At 31.3% G+C, this 20,806-nt stretch overlaps 1 protein-coding gene across 2 annotated transcripts; it reads left to right on the top strand.

Annotated features, from left to right (window-relative positions):
• The first annotated feature begins 11,352 nt into the window (after positions 1 to 11,352).
• LOC111407880 (probable RNA-dependent RNA polymerase 5) lies at positions 11,353 to 20,110 on the top strand. 2 transcript variants are annotated; one of them, XM_023037576.1, is made up of 19 exons: positions 11,353 to 11,376; positions 12,179 to 12,428; positions 12,516 to 12,654; positions 13,146 to 13,220; positions 13,415 to 13,559; positions 13,736 to 13,910; positions 14,019 to 14,106; positions 14,202 to 14,345; positions 15,236 to 15,298; positions 15,415 to 15,486; positions 16,028 to 16,134; positions 16,583 to 16,731; positions 17,191 to 17,416; positions 17,725 to 17,950; positions 18,247 to 18,389; positions 18,479 to 18,641; positions 18,756 to 18,900; positions 19,132 to 19,295; positions 19,604 to 20,110. In XM_023037576.1, the coding sequence occupies exons 2-19, from the start codon at positions 12,208 to 12,210 to the stop codon at positions 19,847 to 19,849; spliced, it is 2,691 nt and encodes an 896-aa protein (XP_022893344.1). In that variant the 5' UTR covers positions 11,353 to 11,376; positions 12,179 to 12,207; the 3' UTR covers positions 19,850 to 20,110. The 2 variants fall into 2 exon arrangements, with proteins under 2 accessions (XP_022893344.1, XP_022893343.1); XM_023037575.1 differs by having other exon boundaries at positions 11,354 to 11,376; positions 15,233 to 15,298.
• The last annotated feature ends 696 nt before the right edge of the window (positions 20,111 to 20,806 follow it).

The raw sequence follows: 20,806 nt of genomic DNA, 5'->3' as shown, positions 1-20,806 counted from the left end.
TGTTTGGGGCACATTTTCAAAGAAAAAAAAAAAAAAAAAAAAAAAAAAAAGATAATAATAAAAAATAAAAAAATAAAAAATTTACCCTTTTTTTCAAATATGGGGTCCATCTAAGAGAGATGAAGTCAAATATGGTGGCTGCAATTTGCTCTTCAACGATCACAATTCTCATTTTTTGGGCTGAAAATGTGCCCCAAACAGGGGCTATGTTTAACTTGACATTAAGCTCATGTCTTGACATTTTACTACTACATATGTCGAGATGACTTTGGTGATGATTTTCTGTTCACTCAACGTTTTAAGCCACTTTATTATGTTAATTAATTCCTTACAATTTCAAATCTGACATGTGATGTCAAGCAAGCTTCCATATGTTTAAGATGAGTTTTGCATCGCCCCCAGGGCACATCTCCAAGTGGCAAAATGGGAGGGTGGAGAAATTCAGCTTTGCTTGAGACTGCTGTGTCAAGGGTTCGAATTCTGAAATATGGATTTGGCTCTTGGGTAAGTACAAATGTACAAGCAGCCTTCCACCCTGTACCCTTGGAGGCATAACCTACGATTTACCTTCCTCACGATGCTCCAGGCGGTGGTGGACCCTTAAAATTGGGGTTCAACCTTTTAAGATGAGTTTTGCATCGATGATGTATTACGTATGCGTTGACTCAGTAGTATTACTTTTCGACAATTTCATATATACCACGTCAAGCTTGCATTTGCCTAGATGACCTGTTTGATTAAGTACTTTGTTGACTTGACATTAACATTAAGAGCTTGTTTGCGAATGATTTTGAAAATTGATTTTTTGACTGTTCAGAGAAAAGTGGGGTCCACTTATGAGAGAAGAAGTTAAATATGACGGCTGGAATAGTGAAATAATAGTAAAAAAATCAATTTTTTGGAAGAAAAAATCACTACCAAATAGGCTGTAATTCTCTACAATTTCATGTCAAATGTGGAGCAAGTTTCCATTTTGTCGATATAACACGTTTTGTGAGTATTATATTGAAACCGATAAATAGCCGTCGAGCAAGATAACGTTATGTCGAGCTGTAATATATTAGATATATTATTCAATAATATAATGGTCAATAATATAATTGATTTATGGATAAAGATACTTGTACAGGGTCACATAGACCCTGTATGTGGCCCTGAATGTATAGCAGGGTAGTTGATTTATACATGTTGAGTGAATTAATCACAAGTATGTCATTCATATAAATATTATAACAATTTGACTATTATAAATTAGGTACAAATTTGCCAGATAGAAGCTTAACATTTTTAATAGGTGGGTGTTCAAATCCAAAGACATCTTCGTTTGTTTATTATATAAATATTTTTTTTATTATATTTTTAGTTTTAAATTACAATTAAATTGGGTGTACAGGGCAACAACTTACAGACTTCCTATAGGGCACTCCCATAAAGGTCGGGCCCACGTAGGATTTAACGTAATAAAAAATGGCCAAAAAAATACTGACCCCATTCATTGTAAGATATCTGTGGCATACCTGTGAATGCTGAGCCTGTACTCCCAATCCTTTAAATTAGGCCTCATTATGGCTATGTTTAAGACTATTTTTTGGAGAAATAAGTTTTGTAATAATGATTTTTTTGGAGAATGTAGTTAAAAAAAATAGGGAAAAGTTGTGCGAATCATTGTTAGAGTTCATGCTGCATTATTCAAAGGGAAAACTCCCAGCAGTGCCTTGAGCAATGAACTTTTTCACGTTGTCGAATGTGCCATATGGTATTCGGATCAAGTCCTCTTTGCTTCCTTTACTTTTTAAAGAGGCTAAACTAAAGAAAAAACAGACAGTGAAAGACCTACAGAATTGGCCGGAAGAGGGAAAGACTAATACGATAAAGATTGCCCGGCAAGCGAAGGTCCGTCTAATTGGTCTTAAAGATTAGCAATTGCTTGAATGGGGAAAATTTTAGATTTTTGGTGCCATATTATGCTCTATTCCAAGTGTTGAACTTCTATGCCTTCCATAAACTCGATATTAACATTAAAATTATTTTATTGATAGTAAGTGCTTGTTTGTGCCTCATTATTTGTGTGAAATGTATTATGGAATAGTGATTGATGTTGAAATATGTGGTTAAATTTTTTTGATTTACGTGTAATATTATTTTAATGAAAAATGTGTGATTGAAAATGAGTACTGTAGAAAAAATAATGTGGTAAAATGTGGGAGAAAGAAAGACAAACAGAGCCTAAATGTGATTAAAAATCAATTTTTAGATAATGGAATGGGATCATGGACATGGTCTGGTTCAATTGGGTTCGAACGAGAACTGAACTGAATTCGAAATTTTCAAGTATTTTTAATTATGAAAAAGTTCGAATTTGGTTTTCTGCATTTATATTATAATTAAATTTTTTAATATTTACAAAGCTATATTAAAGATCTGTTTGGTACCCATTTTTTTTAAAATGCATTTTTCTCTCTCTTTCTTTTCAACCACACATTCTTCATTAAAATAATATTACACGTAAATTAAAAAAAATTTCTTTATTTTTCAACCACACATTTTCCATCAATTTACTATTCCAAAATGCATTTTTATATAAAAATGACTACCAAACACCCTCTAATTCAACTAATAATATGTTCAATTTTAGCTCTTACAAAATAATGTAGTCCAATCTTATGTGTCTTTTACGTCTCTCTTTACTTAATTTTTCATAGATTTGATTGTTAAAATCACAAAAAGAGTAAGATAGCGTGCTCACAATAATAAAGAGGGGTGTTGTCGAGTTTCAATTCGATTTTTTCAGAATGGTGGAAACGACACTACAGTAGAGTAACATGTTTGGATAAAATTTAGATCAATTTGATTAAATTGTCTTTAAACTAAAAATTAGAAATAGAAAAATTACATTTTTATATTTGAACTAAATTAACTGGCTAGTAAATTTATTTTAAAAAAATAAAATAATTTGACTTATTTAAAATAAATTAATTAAAAAATTATGGAGATTCACTTCTTATTCGATTTTTTATCTAGAATCGAGTCGAATTCGTCGATTCTTGATTCTCGATTCAAATATTCGTTCGAATATTTAACTTAAAAGAATCATTCGATTCGATTCGTGAGATTTGTTCGACCCTAATAGTTGCACCACGGGATATGACGCCAATTTTGCAAAACTTTCTTGGGAAGCTTGCTAGAGAATTTTCAAGTGAAAAAGAAGAATACAGAAGTACAATAATTGATGCATTTGAATCTGCAGGGCTTGGACAAAGAAAAGAAGAAGCAAACAACAACCTGTTAAGTTGAATTGACAAAAAGCAGAATCCACTCGTAAAAAATTTAGAGGTCTAGCAAAATTATTTGTCCTTTGTTACATGTACACATAAGTCCCGTTTGGGCCACCATTACATCTCATCAAATTAAATTAAAAAATTTTCTCTCATATTTTCAATCACACAATTTTTAATAAAATAATATTATACTTAAATCGAAAATTTTTCATTTTTTTTACAACCATCTATTTTTCAAAAAAATCAATATTCTCCCATTATAATTAAAAGTAAAAGCAAACGGGGGCTAAATTTACATTTTGGTTGATATAATACACAAAGAGATGCTTAGTGGATAGGAAGGTTTACAGTTTTTATTTTTTTATTTTATTATTATTATTATTTTTTTTTTTTTCCAAAGCAAGGCACCCGACATTTTTGGATGAAAGATAGTTATAATAGATGGCAGCACCAGTAAAAGGTTTGTAAACCATTTTCCTATACAAGGAAATTGTTCTAAGGGCATTTGTAAAAATGTCCAATTTTATATATGTCAATTTAAAAATGTTCACTTTTTATTATTTTTGTAAAAATGACCAAATTTAATACCAAATTCTCTATTTTACCTTTAATGAAAGAATAAATAATTTCATATTGCACAAGTATAATCACAATAATGCTATCGAAAGCAATATTTAAAGTGTAGAAAAATGTCATGTTTGGAATGAAATGTTATTTTAAATATTTAATATGCCTAGAACAACATTTGAAATGTCGAGCACATTTAATATTGCAATTTCAAATGGGGGTTTGATTTCTGAAACATGGAATTGGACTCCTTGTAGGTGCAGTGTACAGACATCTCTTATTCCCTAGCCTGTTGGGGCACATCCCACGATTTATCTCCCTCACAAAACTCTAAGGGCGGGAGCAGTGGGGATCCTCAAGGTTGGGGTTCAACCTTTTTTTTTAAGGATACTTTAGTCCAAATAATTGCAAAAATGGACATTGAAAAATTTTGGACATTTTTTGTAATTTAATAAACAAGAGACATTTTGTTGTTGGCTGGTGAAAATTATTATGAGTTCACATGTTAAAATATTTTTTTGAGAGAGTATGTGATAAAAAAAAATGAATTTTAAAATAATTTGACTCAATATATGTTCAACAAATATTAAATTATGATCTAAACTTAATAAATCTATTTTTATTTTCTCTTGTAAGTCTTAGCCCTTGTTTGATAACAATTAAAATCTAAATTTTAATTTAAGGTAAAGTCAATAATTTAGTTTAACTAAAGATTCTATGAGTTTCACAATTTTTAAGCACACATTTCATCAATTTCTATAAAAATATACGAATAATCAAATTTTAATCAGCACGAAATAGGGGTTTAATTACTATTCACTTATTATTTAGCCCTTGTTTGGGCTTTATTTTAATTAGATTTTAAGGAAAAATGCATTTTGAAAAAATAATTTTTTAAGAAAAAATTATTAAAAAAGAAAAAAATTTACTTTATGAATATTATTTTATTAAAAAATATTTGATTGAAAAGAAAAGAGATAAAATACATTAAAAATAAAATGAAACTCAGGGCTTAAAATATTTACAATTTATAATAATTTTAATTTTAAATTTAATTTGACTACCCTTAGTGCCTGTTTGGGCTCCACTTTTTGTCAAAATATATTTTGAAATATTATGTTATTAAAAATATGTAATTAAACAATAAAGAAAAATCTTAAACGTTGCCTTAGAGGGAATTCGAAGGAAATAAATTTAGCCCATACATGACTCCCTTGAATTTATTACACGTTATTTCTTGAATTCATTTTTAGCCCATGTTTAAGCCCTATTTTTTCAAGAATGTATTTTTAAAATTTTTATTTTTAATCACACATTCTTTAAAAAAATAAAAATATACGTGTTTCAAAAATTTTATTTTATTTTTTAATCACACATTCTAAAAAAAATTACTATTCTATAATACATTTTTTCCTAAACTGGGGATCAAAGAGGAACTTAATCACATATTCAAATGATAAAATATTTTGTACGTAAACTCAAAAATTTATTTCTTATTTTTTAGCCCTATTTGGCCTCCATGTATAATATTATTTTATAAAAAATTGTGTGATTGAAAACGAAAATTAATGGACGAAGCAGGGCGTGATCTTTTAATAATTTTTACACAATAAGGCAATAATGAACATCAAACGGGGGTAAATTTTGCTAAACGCCAACAAGTTTTGATACAATTACAAAAAGCTGCAAAGATCGATCACATCAACATACCATCACATCACTACTTTACTGCTCCGCTTTAGAGATCATTAAAGTAACGAATATGGCAATTTTTTTTTTCTAAAAAGCCCCAATTATCGCATGCAAAGTCAAAATAGCTGACCGATTAAAATTATTGCCCTTTTTATTTTTTATTCTTTTTTATTAAAATAAAAAATATCATTGTTATTCATCATATCAAACTATCAAATTTAAAATTTTGGGAGTGTTTGATAGATATTGTTATGTAAAAATGTATTTTAAAATAATAAATTAATGTGAAATATGTAGTTGAAAAAATAAATTTTTTTTTTACTTTATGTGTAATATTATTTTAATAAAGAATGTATGGTTAAAAAAAAAAAAGAGAGAAATGCATTTTGAAGAAAATGGCTACCAAACATTTTATCTCTTGTATGATACCCACAACAGTTATATTTTTCATTCTCATTCTTCCAAAAATGAAAAACAAACGAGGCCTATAATTCATCATGTCTCTCTTCTTAACGATCAAATATTTCCTAATAAAATAATATTATAAGTAATTTTAAAATTTTTTCTTCTTTAATTATACATTTAAAAAAAAAACACAATTCCAACAATTAAAATTTCAACTAATGAGGGTCAAATTTTTTTGTAGATTTTGATAAAAATTGATAAAATATATAATTAGAAATTTGTTAATCCTATAAAATATATAGTTAAAATTAATTATTGATTTTGATTTAAATTAGAATCTAAATTTTGATTTTCATCTAGGCTTAATGTGAAATGTCTTGCACTTCCAATCTCAATCAGCATAAAGCCTTAAAGAACGGTGTAATTGAGTTCATGCTTGATGGTTAATATTTGAAAATTATTTTTTTGCATGTTCATTTTCAATCATACATTCACATAGTAAAATATTTTGCACATAAATTTAAATTTTATTTATTTTAATAACACATTTTCCTCGAAATCACTATTTAAAATATTATTTTTTTTCTCGTTTATCATTCATGCATTTTGTAATTTACACAACTTTTAAGCAATTAATCCCCTATTTGGGCTCTATTTTAATTCTAATACATTTTTTATTTATATTTTTTAATCACACATTATTCAATAAATTATGCTCGTGTCCGGGCGAGATTTTGGTACAAATTATTAATCAAATTTGTTGCCGTTGCGCAGTGACGTGTCAACGAAGGAGCAACAATTATTGACTAAATTCTATGAAAATGACCAATGTACCATTTCACATTTAGCTCTATTTAATTCCTATTCTTTGGTTAAAAAAATGAAAAATATAACTCTTATCTATCTTATCAAATCATCATATGTGAATTTCTATCTCTTTCTGGGTTCCATAACTCTTATATTTTTTATTTTCATTATTAGAAAAGTAGGAATCAAATGGAATTTTAATTCCTTATTCTACAGATGGGGCATTTCTGTCTTTGGATCATTGTGCTGCACACATGGTGTCCAACGGTTGAAAAATAAATTAGGGGAATTCTTTGACCACAAAATAAAAAATATGACAATTATCCATCACATTAAATCAACATATTTGATTTTCTATCTCTTCTGTGTGTCCCTAACAACTATATTTTTCATTCTCATTATTAGAAAAATGGGAATCCAACAGGCTCTAGAATCTACATAAAATTACTTCCAGACCGTCGCTATATTACACGTAAACTCAAAATCTTTCATTCTTTTTTAATCACATTTTCTATAGGTTCCGTTTGGTACACATTAATGTAAAAATAAGAATAAAAAATATAGCCGTTACGGACTCTACACAAAAAATAGAAGGTCAAATATGATGCTCTGATGTGATGGATAACGGTCATCCCATTTTTTATCTGTTAGTGTTGATGCATTACAGTCAGTTTGTATCGGTCGATTCAAAATAATAATAATTAATATGATTATTATTAATTATTTTGTTTATTAATCTTTCATTGTCAAGTCCAATGTTTTTATATGGTCAAAACATGGGTAGAATCAAAGGGTACTTTGCACATTTTCAGTTGCACCTTCTTTCACATGCTTTGGTACTCTGGCTTTTGACCATCGTCGTCTTGTCTTGTCGATTAACCTCCTTTCTTGTTTTTTCTGCATAAATTCTTCTTACATTAGCTTAGCTGGGTTTTGTTGTCCCAAAAAAAGAATAAAAAGAGAAAAAGCTCAAATGGGTTTCCTATATGAGCCGAACTGGGGGTGTATCACAGACTTCTTTCAGAAGTCTCACACCATGTGGGATGGTGGGGTTCGAATTTTTTTTTTATCATTTTTTATTACATTGGACTCTACAGTGGGGTCGACCTTGTGTGAGGGATCTGGTTTTATTCTGTAAAATGAATTTTGTACAATCGGAATTACTCTTCTTATATAGTATTTGTATACTCCATCCATCCGTACCAATATATAAGGGGTGTTTGATAGACATTTTTCTGTAAAAATGTATTTTAGAATAATAAATTAATGTGAAATGTGTGGTTGAAAAATAAGGGTCAGTTTTTGATTTACGTGTAATATTATTTTAAAAAAGAATGTATTGTTAAAAAAAAAAAAAAGAGAGAAATACATTTTGAAGAAAATGGCTACCAAACGTTTTATCTCTTGTATGATACCCACAACAGTTATATTTTTCATTCTCATTCTTCCAAAAATGAAAAACAAACGAGGCCTGTAATTCATCATGTCTCTCTTCTTAACGATCAAATATTTCCTAATAAAATAATATTATAAGTAATTTTAAAATTTTTTCTTCTTTTTTAATTATACATTTAAAAAAAAACACAATTCCAACAATTAAAATTTCAACTAATGAGGGTCAAATTTTTTTGTAGATTTTGATAAAAATTGATAAAATATATAATTAGAAATTTGTTAATCCTATAAAATATATAGTTAAAATTAATTTTTGATTTTGATTTAAATTAGAATCTAAATTTTGATTTTCATCTAGGCTTAATGTGAAATGTCTTGCACTTCCAATCTCAATCAGCATAAAGCCTTAAAGCACGGTGTAATTGAGTTCATGCTTGATGGTTAATATTTGAAAATTATTTTTTTGCATGTTCATTTTCAATCATACGTTCACATAGTAAAATATTTTGCACATAAATTTAAATTTTATTTATTTTAATAACACATTTTCCTCAAAATCACTATTTAAAATATTATTTTTTTTCTCGTTTATCATTCATGCGTTTTGTAATTTACACAACTTTTAAGCAATTAATAAGCTCTATTTTAATTCTAATACATTTTTTATTTATATTTTTTAATCACACATTATTCAATAAATTATGCTCGTGTCCGGGCGAGATTTTGGTACAAATTATTAATCAAATTTGTTGCCGTTGCGCAGTGACGTGTCAACGAAGGAGCAACAATTATTGACTAAATTCTATGAAAATGACCAATGTACCATTTCACATTTAGCTCTATTTAATTCCTATTCTTTGGTTAAAAAAATGAAAAATATAACTCTTATCTATCTTATCAAATCATCATATGTGAATTTCTATCTCTTTCTGGGTTCCATAACTCTTATATTTTTTATTTTCATTATTAGAAAAGTAGGAATCAAATGGAATTTTAATTCCTTATTCTACAGATGGGGCATTTCTGTCTTTGGATCATTGTGCTGCACACATGGTGTCCAACGGTTGAAAAATAAATTAGGGGAATTCTTTGACCACAAAATAAAAAATATGACAATTATCCATCACATTAAATCAACATATTTGATTTTCTATCTCTTCTGTGTGTCCCTAACAACTATATTTTTCATTCTCATTATTAGAAAAATGGGAATCCAACAGGCTCTAGAATCTACATAAAATTACTTCCAGACCGTCGCTATATTACACGTAAACTCAAAATCTTTCATTCTTTTTTAATCACATTTTCTATAGGTTCCGTTTGGTACACATTAATGTAAAAATAAGAATAAAAAATATAGCCGTTACGGACTCTACACAAAAAATAGAAGGTCAAATATGATGCTCTGATGTGATGGATAACGGTCATGTTTTTTATTTTAATGAATAAATAATAAGAAATAAATGGGGCTATATAAAAAAGAATGAAAGATTATTTTTTCTCTTTCTTGTTTTAAATAAAAAAAAGAATAATATGAAAAACAAATTCAAAATTTTTCGTTATATTTTTGTTTTTCATTAATCTATTGTTCTGAAATGCACTCGTAGAAAAAAATTTGAAAATAAAAATATCGAACAGGGTATGATTACCAGCTTAAAAGCGGGAAACTCCATGTAAATTCACGAGCTTTTCTTATACAAACTCCCACGCTCTTCAACTGTCTCTCACTTTCTCCCATCTCGATAGCACAAATTCTCCCACAGAACAGATTCAACCGAAATGGAAGGGCCTCAAGAAATTCCTCTACCAGACAAAGTGGAAATGATCATTGAAAGGATCTGCCATGAACAATCCCAGCCGCCGGTGAAAAGCTATGCCAGAAGTTACCTTGCTGCTATAGGCGAAAAGGCGTCTATTGATGTTCTGATGAGGATATCTTCTTCACCTATTTAAAATAAATTTTAAATGTAAGACATAATAATTAATAAATTAATTAAAAGACGAAAACAATTTAAAATACATCAAACACGATTATTTATTAAAGTTAACACGAAATATATTAAATAGCGACATACATGCGATAATCTAATTACTCCTCCAGCTCAATACATCATTCAAGGAAGACAATATAACGTGGGTTACTATCTAGTTGATAGTATATAACCAAAATGGTCTACCATTGTGCAAACAATTCATGAACCGCATGGTCCCAAAAAAAAAGTTATTTGCTATCAAACAAGAAGCTTGTAGAAAAGATGGTGAACGTGCATTTGGTGTTCTACAATCGAAGTTTGCAGTAACGAAAGGACCCGCAAGGTTTTGGGAAAAACAAGTATTACATGATATCATGACTACATATATAATAATGCATAACATGATTATCGAGGACGAACGTAATGTTGATGCACCAGTTCAAGAATGGACGGAAGCGTCAAGTCCAAAAGTTGAGTTAGTTAAAGACGAAAATCGACATTTTCAGGAATTCCTTGCTCGTCATAGACAAATCAAGGATAAAAAAACTCACATTGCACTTCGAAATGCATTAATCGATCATTTGTGGGATGAACATATGAATTCTGAAAATTAAATTGCAAAAATTTAGCGACTTCGTAATGTCGTCTATCCAAATTCGAAATGTATTGTACTATTTTCTGATGACATGATTTCATATTTCCATTGTTATAGTATTTTTATTAATTGTTCTATGTTTTTAATATTTATTAATGAATTTAATTTTTTTCGTAATTTAACTTAATTATTTATTTAGTAATTTTTGTATTTATGAAATAATTAAATAAATAATATTTTAAATAAATAAATTATAAAGAATAAAAAAATTGAAAAAAAATGGTTAAACACTGTTCATTTGGTGTAATGGTTGAAGATAAATTTTAGTTTGATGTAAAATTGTGCAAAATTTAATGCATGTTTGGAGATGGTCTCAAGTTTTCTTTCATTTCCAAGTGTTTTAATGCCCACTTGGCTAGATTTTTGAAAAGTCAAAGCTGCTTTTGTATATTTCTGATTAGGAGAGATTTTAAAGGTGATATTTCCTACAAGAAGCAGAAGCAAACGGAGAAACCTGCCTAATTGGCCCTAAATAAGTTTCTGTGGAGCTTCAAGTTCCTATTTTGTTGTGTAAAGGATAATGCATGTACACGCCATTTGGATTCCCCCCCCCCCCCCCCCCCCCCCCCCCCCCCCTTTTTGCTCCTACTATGAAAGGAACTCGGTAGGAACCTTTATTTTGAATATATAATAAATTAAGCTCAAAGAGAATGAATTTTGAGTGATAATTAGGCTCCAAATTAGTAATTTAATTTTTAACTGCCTCTGACTGTAAGAATAGGCTAGCCTGTTGGGTTAAATTTGTGTAGGATTCTTAACCAACTGATATTGTGAATTGAAGTCTTTGGTTTATCAGTAGACTTGTGTGCACTAGGAATTCTTACCAAATAAAAATATTAAGTTATTCCACTCCCTCTTGACATTTAACTAGATGAAGCTAAAAAGTATCAAATTTACGGAATTTTCATGCTATAGGAAGATTATTGGGGCCTGGAGTATGGAGAAATATTTTGGATTCGTTGTATAGCATTGCAATAAGACTCTAGCTTCAAAAGCAATAAAATTTTAATTCACATCCAGAGATTAAACGTCATGAAAAAATATTGGTAACTTGTGGCTTGAGATAGCATTGATATAAGCCCGAATCAGTTAGAATTTGGAATTTATTACCTTTCTTTATATTTTACATTAACTGGGAGCTGATATGATGATTATTTCTTCGTATATGCCAATAAAAAGATAGTGTTTATGTTCTGGTTTGTTTCCTCTTAATTTACATTTTTTTCTCATTTCTATTTAGCTCAAGTGAACTTCTCTCTCCATGATAATAGTATTTTGTGAGACATTTCTGACTATCGAATTCTGAGCTTTCTTCCCTGCTTCTTTTGTTATTGCCGTGTGTCCCAAACCTCTTTGTATTCCCCACATTTCTGCACCATTGTAACAAAGGTTTCCTCCACGGGCAGATGGTGAAAGCTCACAGGGTCAGACAGCAATGTATCTAGTGAACTCTCCCTCATCAAGTCGGGAGAAGGCAGTCCCTCGAACAACCAAAGGCCAGCTTTTGTACAAACATGAAGCTGAAGAGAGGACAAGCCCTCAGAAATCCAATTGCCAGTTTGCCAGTGAAATTAGTGAGAGGACCCGTTCTCTACTACAGATCCTAAATAAGCTAGAATTTAGGAGATTATTTTTAGTACTTAGTTACATTGGAAGGTTAGTTGTCCCTGATATTCTAATTCAATACTTTTTTTTAATTCATCGCAGCAATCTTTAATTAATGGCATCTGATTTATTTTGTAGTAAAAAATTGGAAACTGTGATGACTCTGGATGACGTGAATGACATTTTAAGTATGAAGGACAGGCCGATGACATATTTCGAGTCTAAAATTTGGGATTCCTATGGGAGGCTCTTCTATGAAAAGTCAGATCGAAGCGAGGTCAGTTACACATCTTAATTGTTCCTCTTTACATTGTAGTGTATTTCTTCATAGTTTCCTTCTTGTAGTTATGTTGAAACTAATAATCAGTATCATATATTTGTGTTGTAAATTAATCCATGCACAGACCCATTGACAAGTGTGTGAACAATTCTAATAGAACAACCTACAAGAGTTGAAGAGTTATCCATAGATCAAAATTATCTCAACATGATGCAATTGCAAACAAGTGGATCTTGCTGAATTTTTTAGAATAGGTCTTTCCAGTTCAAACATAATGGCGAAAATATTCATTTATTTGTCATAAGAATTTGCTTCTTGTTGGGTAATGGATTTCTTAAAAATTCATCATCAGGTTTTGATGCCAATTTTATAAGTTCAAAATATTTTTGGTTCACTCTATTGTAACTTTGCTAACTTAGCCAGTTTTGCGTCAGAGTGTTGTTACTATTCCTCTTACCATTTTTTGACTTCTTATCTTTATGTTGTAGTATTCTGACTGGGATTGTGGGAAGACTCATTCCTACAATTGTTATGTTAATCAAGATGGGAGTTTACAGTTTAAGGTTTGTATCAATCTATCTTAAATTCATGTGGAGTCATTTGAGTTGTTTCTTTACTCCTTGATAAACTTTATGCTAAGTCACAAAAACCAGCTTCTGTAATCTTTCGTCAGTAATCAGTATGACTCCACCAAGCATGTATAGCATTTCAGATACTGTCCCAGTACAGGAATTCACAAAAATTTCTTTCAAATCAGGGTCCATATTTGAGCGTGCCCAATACTCACATGCAAAGGTCATTAGGAGAGCATAATGTTATGACTGTCAAGTTTCTAGGAGATGGCATGTGTGGTACAGACAAGGAAGGAATTCTTGTTGGTTTGAGGCGCTTCCGATTTTTTGGTGATTTTTCTTAATCGTTTTCCTTCACTGAAATTCCGTTTACTGTCATGCTATTTAGGTACATCTAGCTTTTCTTTGTTCTATTATTTTTGCCATCTAGGGAAGGTTGATTGCTCATGAGTTTACATCTTTGTATCTTGTTAGTGTATATAGTACTGATTATAGCTTTTGAATAGTATTCAAGGATGAGCGCAAACGGAAGAAGAAAACCTCAATTAAGGAAGAGAAAAAATCCACTGATTCTGATCTTAAATGCTACTTTGTTGAATTGTCTGGTAAAAAGATCAGTGAACTAAGACGCCTTTTTATGCACATACACACAGTTTCATCAATAGAAAAGTGCATGGCCAGGTTGATATCACTATCGATTTTTATTTTTTATTTTTGTTTTTTGGTCACAATTTATCTATAAATGATCCTTTGTTGAATATTGATGTTTACCATTGTTGCATGGCTCAGATTTTCTTTGATCCTGTCGAAGACCATAAAGCTTCAAGTTGATCTTGATGCTGTTGAAATTCAGAGAATTGAAGATATACCTTTCCTAGTAGAAAATATTTCTTTTGCTGGCTCCCCTTGCTGCTACTAGACTTCACATGATTTTGGCACTAATTATGTTATCTTTATATCTTCCTGCTTCAGGATGAGAATGACTCTGTTATCTTTGATGAAGATGGGAAGCCTCTTTTACATACTGATGGAACTGGCTACATCTCTGAAAATCTAGCCATGCAGTGTCCAAAAGATCTATGCAGAGCTAAATATATGAAGGATGAAGATCTTCTGGTTAATCTTTTTTCTCTTTCTAGTATGAAGCACCTGTTGGATATTTTTCTAGCCCCTTCATATCTTACTTTGACCTGAATTAGATGTCTTTGTTTTCTTTTCACGATGTTTAAATTGATGTCCATTTTTTTAAAGCAAAGACTTTCATTAGTTTCGTAAACTCTCTTGAAAAAGAAAGTAATTTTTGTGAGGTTTCTGATATATCAGTTAAAAATGCTAGAAATACCATTCAAAGACATATGTGAATACATGTACTAAGTCAAACCAAGACATTAGCTATGTTGGTGCACAGCCCTCAGTCTCCTCCATTTGTCTCTTGAAAAATGATTAATGAAGTTGGAAGGCATTGCTCTAGTTAAACAAAAATGTAAAATAAGCGTGGACCCTAACCTTTTACCTTCGTAGTAATCTTGTTCCCAACCTCTATTTTGTAAGTATACCCAAACATGAATGATCAGGAGAAGAAGAATGATTGATAATTTTAGTACAAGAGGCTAAAGTTTAAAGAATATACAAGAAATTTTGCGTTGGTGTAACCTATGAGTATGTTCAATGACTAAAGTTTGCTTATTATTGACAATAATAGCGTGTAATATTTCTAATACCAACTTGGTCCAATAGCGTGGTGCTTGGTTATCAAAATGGTCTAAGTTTTACCGATGCATCTTGCATTTTTATTTAATAAGCTCTTGAACGTTTGATTTTGCCTATGTTTGGCTCATGTTTATATGAACACTGTTAAGTTGTTTTTCATCCACACATTTCAAGAGGACCCATAAGTACTACCTTGTACCACTCATTTTTATATGTTTATAATTTAAACAATTTATGAACACTTCCCAAACATGCTCTTTCATATAGTTTCCTACTATTTTGTATTTTTTTAGAAGATTTGTGATTTTGAGGATGTATCACGTCAACAAAAAGGAACAAAAGCTGGGAATAGGGAACCGGTAACGTTTTTCTATTTAATTCTTCCATTTTTCTCTCTATGTAAGAAACTGTTTATTCATCAATTATATGTATTATTATTGCATTGTAAGATGATATCTTTATTTCCTTCTTTCAGCCTTTATTGATGCAAGTTAGGTTGTTTTACAATGGTTGTGCTGTTAAGGGAACTCTTCTGGTAAATAAGAAGGTACTTTCTTACTTTATTCACTTACGATTTCTTCTTGAATTCATGCATGGAAAACATCAGTTAGGAAATATAATTTTAACTGAAACGCATGGTATATATATATTCTAGATTTCTACATCTGGCCACTTAACATATTTATCATGCTGTGGAACAAATACTACGAGATCACATATTAATTTACAGAGTCTAAATTTGACTTTTCTTAAATGTTGTGCAAATTAAATTTTGTTAGAGAGCGCAAGAAAGAGGATATATATACATTTTCCCCTCGAGGATGTAACACAGGTTCCGAATACTTAAAATTACAAGTATCCTTATATTAACTATAATATCGATTTAAAGTGTCTGCTATTGATTTGTTAATAAAAAATGATTCCACAAATTCATGTGTATTTACTGGTTGAATATTTGTATTATGATAATAAATTCACTACTCCCCAAAGTATGAGTTGATTTACTATTTATTGCTTCAGTTTTTTTGTGGAGAGCTATGAGTTCATTTTCTTGGTCTTCTAACATTTTTAATACTCAATTACTGCAGCTTCAACCAGGAATAGTTCAGATAAGACCTTCAATGATAAAGGTTGAGACAGATCCAACATTGCCAGTTGGACGAACGTTTAATTCACTGGAGATAGTTGCTGTTAGGTATCTCACTAATTTTTCTTAGTTCTTTGGTCCACGATATTGTGAAAATGGCTTTTTCTGATTTAGCTTTGTCATTTGCAATTAGCATACTGTTGCAGGCGCTTGTTTTACTCATCAAGAATCTTTTCATCATCTCTTCTCATTAGAACCTTGAAAGATTATTTATCTTTATATATATTTTTTTGAGGGGATACACCATAAATTCAAATTCCGTTGAAGCATTTTGGAATTCTGTTTTAGGTTAATTGGAACCAAGACAAAATACCGAAAAGGTTCTTATTTATATTTTTTTATTTATTTTATTTGTAATCTTGACAAGTTGTTTAGAATGTGAATATTTGTAAGTCGCTGAGTTGTATTATAGAAAAAATCAGAGCCCTGTCAATCAGTCAAGTTGGATTTTCCATAAAGGTCAATATTTCCTGACTCTTCGATGTTCACCTTCCAGTCACAAACCTGGAAGAACCTTCTTCTCCAAATATTTGATTGCTCTTTTGAGCTATGGTGGTGTTCCCGGAGAGTTCTTTCTGAATTTAGTGACACATTCTTTGGAAGAGGCACAGAACGTATACTCCAATAGGATTGCAGCTTTGAGAGGTAATTCTTGAACTAACATTTGCTAGCTTATATTGTTCAAATTTTCAAAGGTAATCATCCCCCTTCTTGGTATGTTCTAATACCAATTTACTGATTTTCTGAATTTCAGTATTCCGGTGTTTTCTTGACTACACATGTATTTAGTGCAACATTGACCGTGAATTTGATTTCTATATACTTCATCATTTCTCCCTAGCTATTTCAACCTTAAAATTACTAGAACTATGCAGTAAATATATGTTTATTTTATCTAGCCCCCATTATTTGCCATTTTAATTTTTGGAATAGTATTTTTTTGAAAAATGTGGTTGAAAAAGAAGTAAATTTTTTTGGTTTATGCGTAATATTATTTTATTGGATAATGTGTGGTTGATAAGAAGAGAGAAATGATTTATAATTTTAATGTGGGCCAAACAAGGGCTTAATTATGCTTTTTATATAACATGTGTTTTGTTGCAGTTGCCTCGAACCATGAAGGCATGGATGACGGTTTTATGGCCCAAAGAATGCTATCATCTGGGATTCCTCTCTCTGAGCCATATCTCCAACAATGTTTGTCAAGACTGGTAAAGGATGACAAGGCGAAGCTTAAAACAGGGAGGATACCAATCAGTGAAAGCTTTTACGTGATGGGCACTGCTGACCCTACGGGAAGATTGAACAATGATCAAGTCTGTGTTATCCTGTATGTATATAGATTACACTTCTGAGAAGAGAATTCTTCTATGTGATTTTGCAGTTTGTCTTTGAAAATGAAAGAGTCTAGAAATTCATCCTTTACCTTCTATGACCGTAGTGACTTCCTTTTTGTGACTACTGCCCTCACCAAACGTTGATGTGCAAAGTTAGACTACCACAATCCTCTGCATATTCCTATCAGCCTATTCAAACGATAGCTAGCTTTTTGATTTGTGAACGTCCAAATTAATCTCTTGTATAATTAAAAATTCATAAATAGAAAATAACTTGATTATAATTTTGTTGGAAATGCAGTGAGAGTGGTCAAATTTCGGGCAAGGTGCTAGTATACAGAAATCCTGGACTACATTTTGGAGACATCCACATTTTAGACGCGGTATATGTGGAGGAGTTGCAAGAGGTTGTTGGCAATGCCAAGTATGGTATATTCTTCTCGACCAAAGGCGGGAGATCAGCAGCTTATGAAATAGCGACGGGTGATTTTGATGGAGACATGTATTGGGTTTCCAGAAACCCCGAGGTTAGCACCTGTTTAAGGATTTCTCTCTTAGTTTACATCTGATCGGGAATTACATAAATTATGTGCTACCTCTGATTGTCTCTTAAATATGTCCTTTCTTTTTGTTCTCTTTTTCTCTTTCTTGTTGAAGTAGTTTGTGTTCGTAAAATTTTCCCCATATATGATTGCTAAATCTTGCCTTGAATTGTTCTGCAAAGATGGCATGAGATTATGCTGAGAATTCATATTTTTCTTTTAAATTAACACAAAATATATTAGTTCTAGTTTAAGCATTTCTTTTCACATGAACATTTCAGCTATTGACATATTTCAAAGCAAGTGAACCATGGAGTCGCGTTCATTCGACTCCGGACTCGCATAAGATAAATCCCCTGGAGCTCTCAGAGGAGGAACTAGAACGGGAATTTTTTCGGCTCTTCTCACAAGCAAGGAAGCCAACGTATGCAATTTTTTCTTTGTAGAGTGAAGCAATTTTGTAATTTATACAAGATTAATCTTGTGACTAAATTTTCTGGTTTGCTCCTCCAGTTATGACATGGCCACCGCAGCTGATAGCTGGCTCACAAATATGGATCAACTGCTGATGTTGTCGGATGATAGTGCCTTTAAAAAGGATGATTTGAGGAGAAAAATCATTCAGTTAATTGACATATATTATGATGCTTTAGATGCACCTAAAAGTGGAAAAAATGTTAGTTTGGTGACGCAATTTTTTTTTTTTTTTTGACAGACCCTATATTTCTAAATGATATTTTTCTTTTTTCATGTACACTAATATCCCACTATTCTCACTCTTGTGAACCAGGTCAAAGTTCCCAATCATTTGAAGGCCAAATCATATCCTCACTACATGGAAAGGGGCCCTCGCTTTACTTATCATTCCACTTCTATATTGGGTCAAATTTATGATAGAGTCGAGGAATCTAAAACTGATCATTTCCCCACAATAGGTAAATATTCCTTGAATCACCATCATCAATTTAGTTCTATGAGCGTGTTTTTAGATTCCTGGCAAGCTGCATAAGTAACTTTATGCAAAGTTTAAATTTGTTGGATTTAGATATTGCCTTTGGTAATCTTTTTATCATACTTCGGTAGACAAGGTCTTTTTACTATTAAACAATGTGACATGGCTTGGATCTTGAATATAATGAGTAATTGGCATGGTTCTTGTTGTGCAGAAATCTCGAAACTACCCTGTTTTGATGTTGAAATCCCAGAAATGTACTTGAATATGTGGAAGGATAGATACGATGAGTATCGTATGGACATGACCCGGGCCTTGAATTCGAGAGGTGAATCAAAAAATGCTGCTGCCGATGAGGTGATCAGAAAATACAAGCAGGTACTTTTTATTATAGTTGAAACAAAAGAAATTAAAATCAGTTGAACTACGGGTTTCCATCTGAATAGTTCAACTTTTTTAGAGGAATAGCCCTAGCCCTTGGACTCTGTTCATTTAATAAGCTTTAAGTGAATCAAATTGCTCATTTGAGCGTATTAGGTGCTGATACCATATTGAGTCTTGGAGCTCTGTCAAAAAAAGTCAACCTTGTTAAAGAGTACTAGTTTGGTTCCACATATATTGTCCATTTCATCTTTATTCTATGTGGGAGTTACCCTTGACACTTTAAAATGCTTAAACGCATGCAGTTGTTGTACGATGCCTCGGACATGGAAGAAAGTGCGAAAAAAACTGAAGAAATTGAGATGGAGGCCCTTGCTATCTATCACGTAACATACGACTTCGCTAAAAAACGGAATGATCCTGGAAAATGCAAATTTGTATGGAATGTGGCAGGGGCTGCACTCTGTAACCTGCATTCCCAGAAAATGGCCGGTCCAAATGAGAGGCCTATCGTCATTTTATCATCTCTTCTACGCGATATCTTGAGATAAGGAATCTTAGTATACAGCAACATGACAATGTATTCTGTTTGAAAAATAACAATGAATGTAGCATATAATCTTTATCTATGCACAGGCAAAATATCTATTCCTTTTGCTTTGTGCAATGTATGTATAATATCTATAATATATTAGGTGTCACCGATGAATTTATCATCTACTGGAGATTGGATCTTTGTAAAAGCAGTAGACATGTGTTGGTCTGCAGGGTAACTTTACATGTATATATAAATTTTCTATTTGCATTATTTATGTGTTTTGTTGAAAATTTCATATTATATCAAATGGTGGTGCATTTGTTGAGTGTGCACCACTGCATCTGGTTGCCACGGATCCTATAGTTGAGCCCAATATGAGGGCACATTTTTATCGTGTTGGGTTGAGCCTGGGCAGTTCAACACATTTTTACACATCGGGATAAATAATGAGAGAGGAAGAAAGTAGACGAGTACGGAGACCAATATTTTGTACATTACAAGACCAAATAGAAGAGGGTAAAAAGTGAGAGGAGACCGAAAATGTTTTCGTCGTATTTGTTCGATATTAATTCTCAATACCTACGAGTTTAGGATAGAAAATGACTTTAAGCCCCATCGATTAACATAAAATTCTATGAGTCACTTGCAAAATTCCCTCATGGACGCAAAAGCCGTTAAATAGTACATCTCGTAGGACAAAGTCGTGATTTATTGAAATAGCATAAATGCGGGGAATAGGGTTTTTTTTGTCAATTATGCATTTATTAATGAGACACGACTTTTATCTTACATTGCATACTAGTTAATATTGTTTATGTCCCTATTGGAATTTATAGTGACAGAATTTTAAATTAACATTTCCGATCGAATGATCATTAGCGTAACCATTAAAAATTTTGAGTGAGTTGTACTATAAAAAAAATTATCTCAATAATGGACGACAATTTTGCTGAAATTCCATAGTTTCTTG

This window comes from Olea europaea, chromosome 13 (genome assembly GCF_002742605.1).
Source record: "Olea europaea var. sylvestris chromosome 13, O_europaea_v1, whole genome shotgun sequence".
Taxonomy (NCBI): domain Eukaryota; kingdom Viridiplantae; phylum Streptophyta; class Magnoliopsida; order Lamiales; family Oleaceae; genus Olea; species Olea europaea.
The sequence above is the reverse complement of the archived record's forward strand: the minus strand, read 5'-3'. Positions and strand labels throughout refer to the sequence as shown.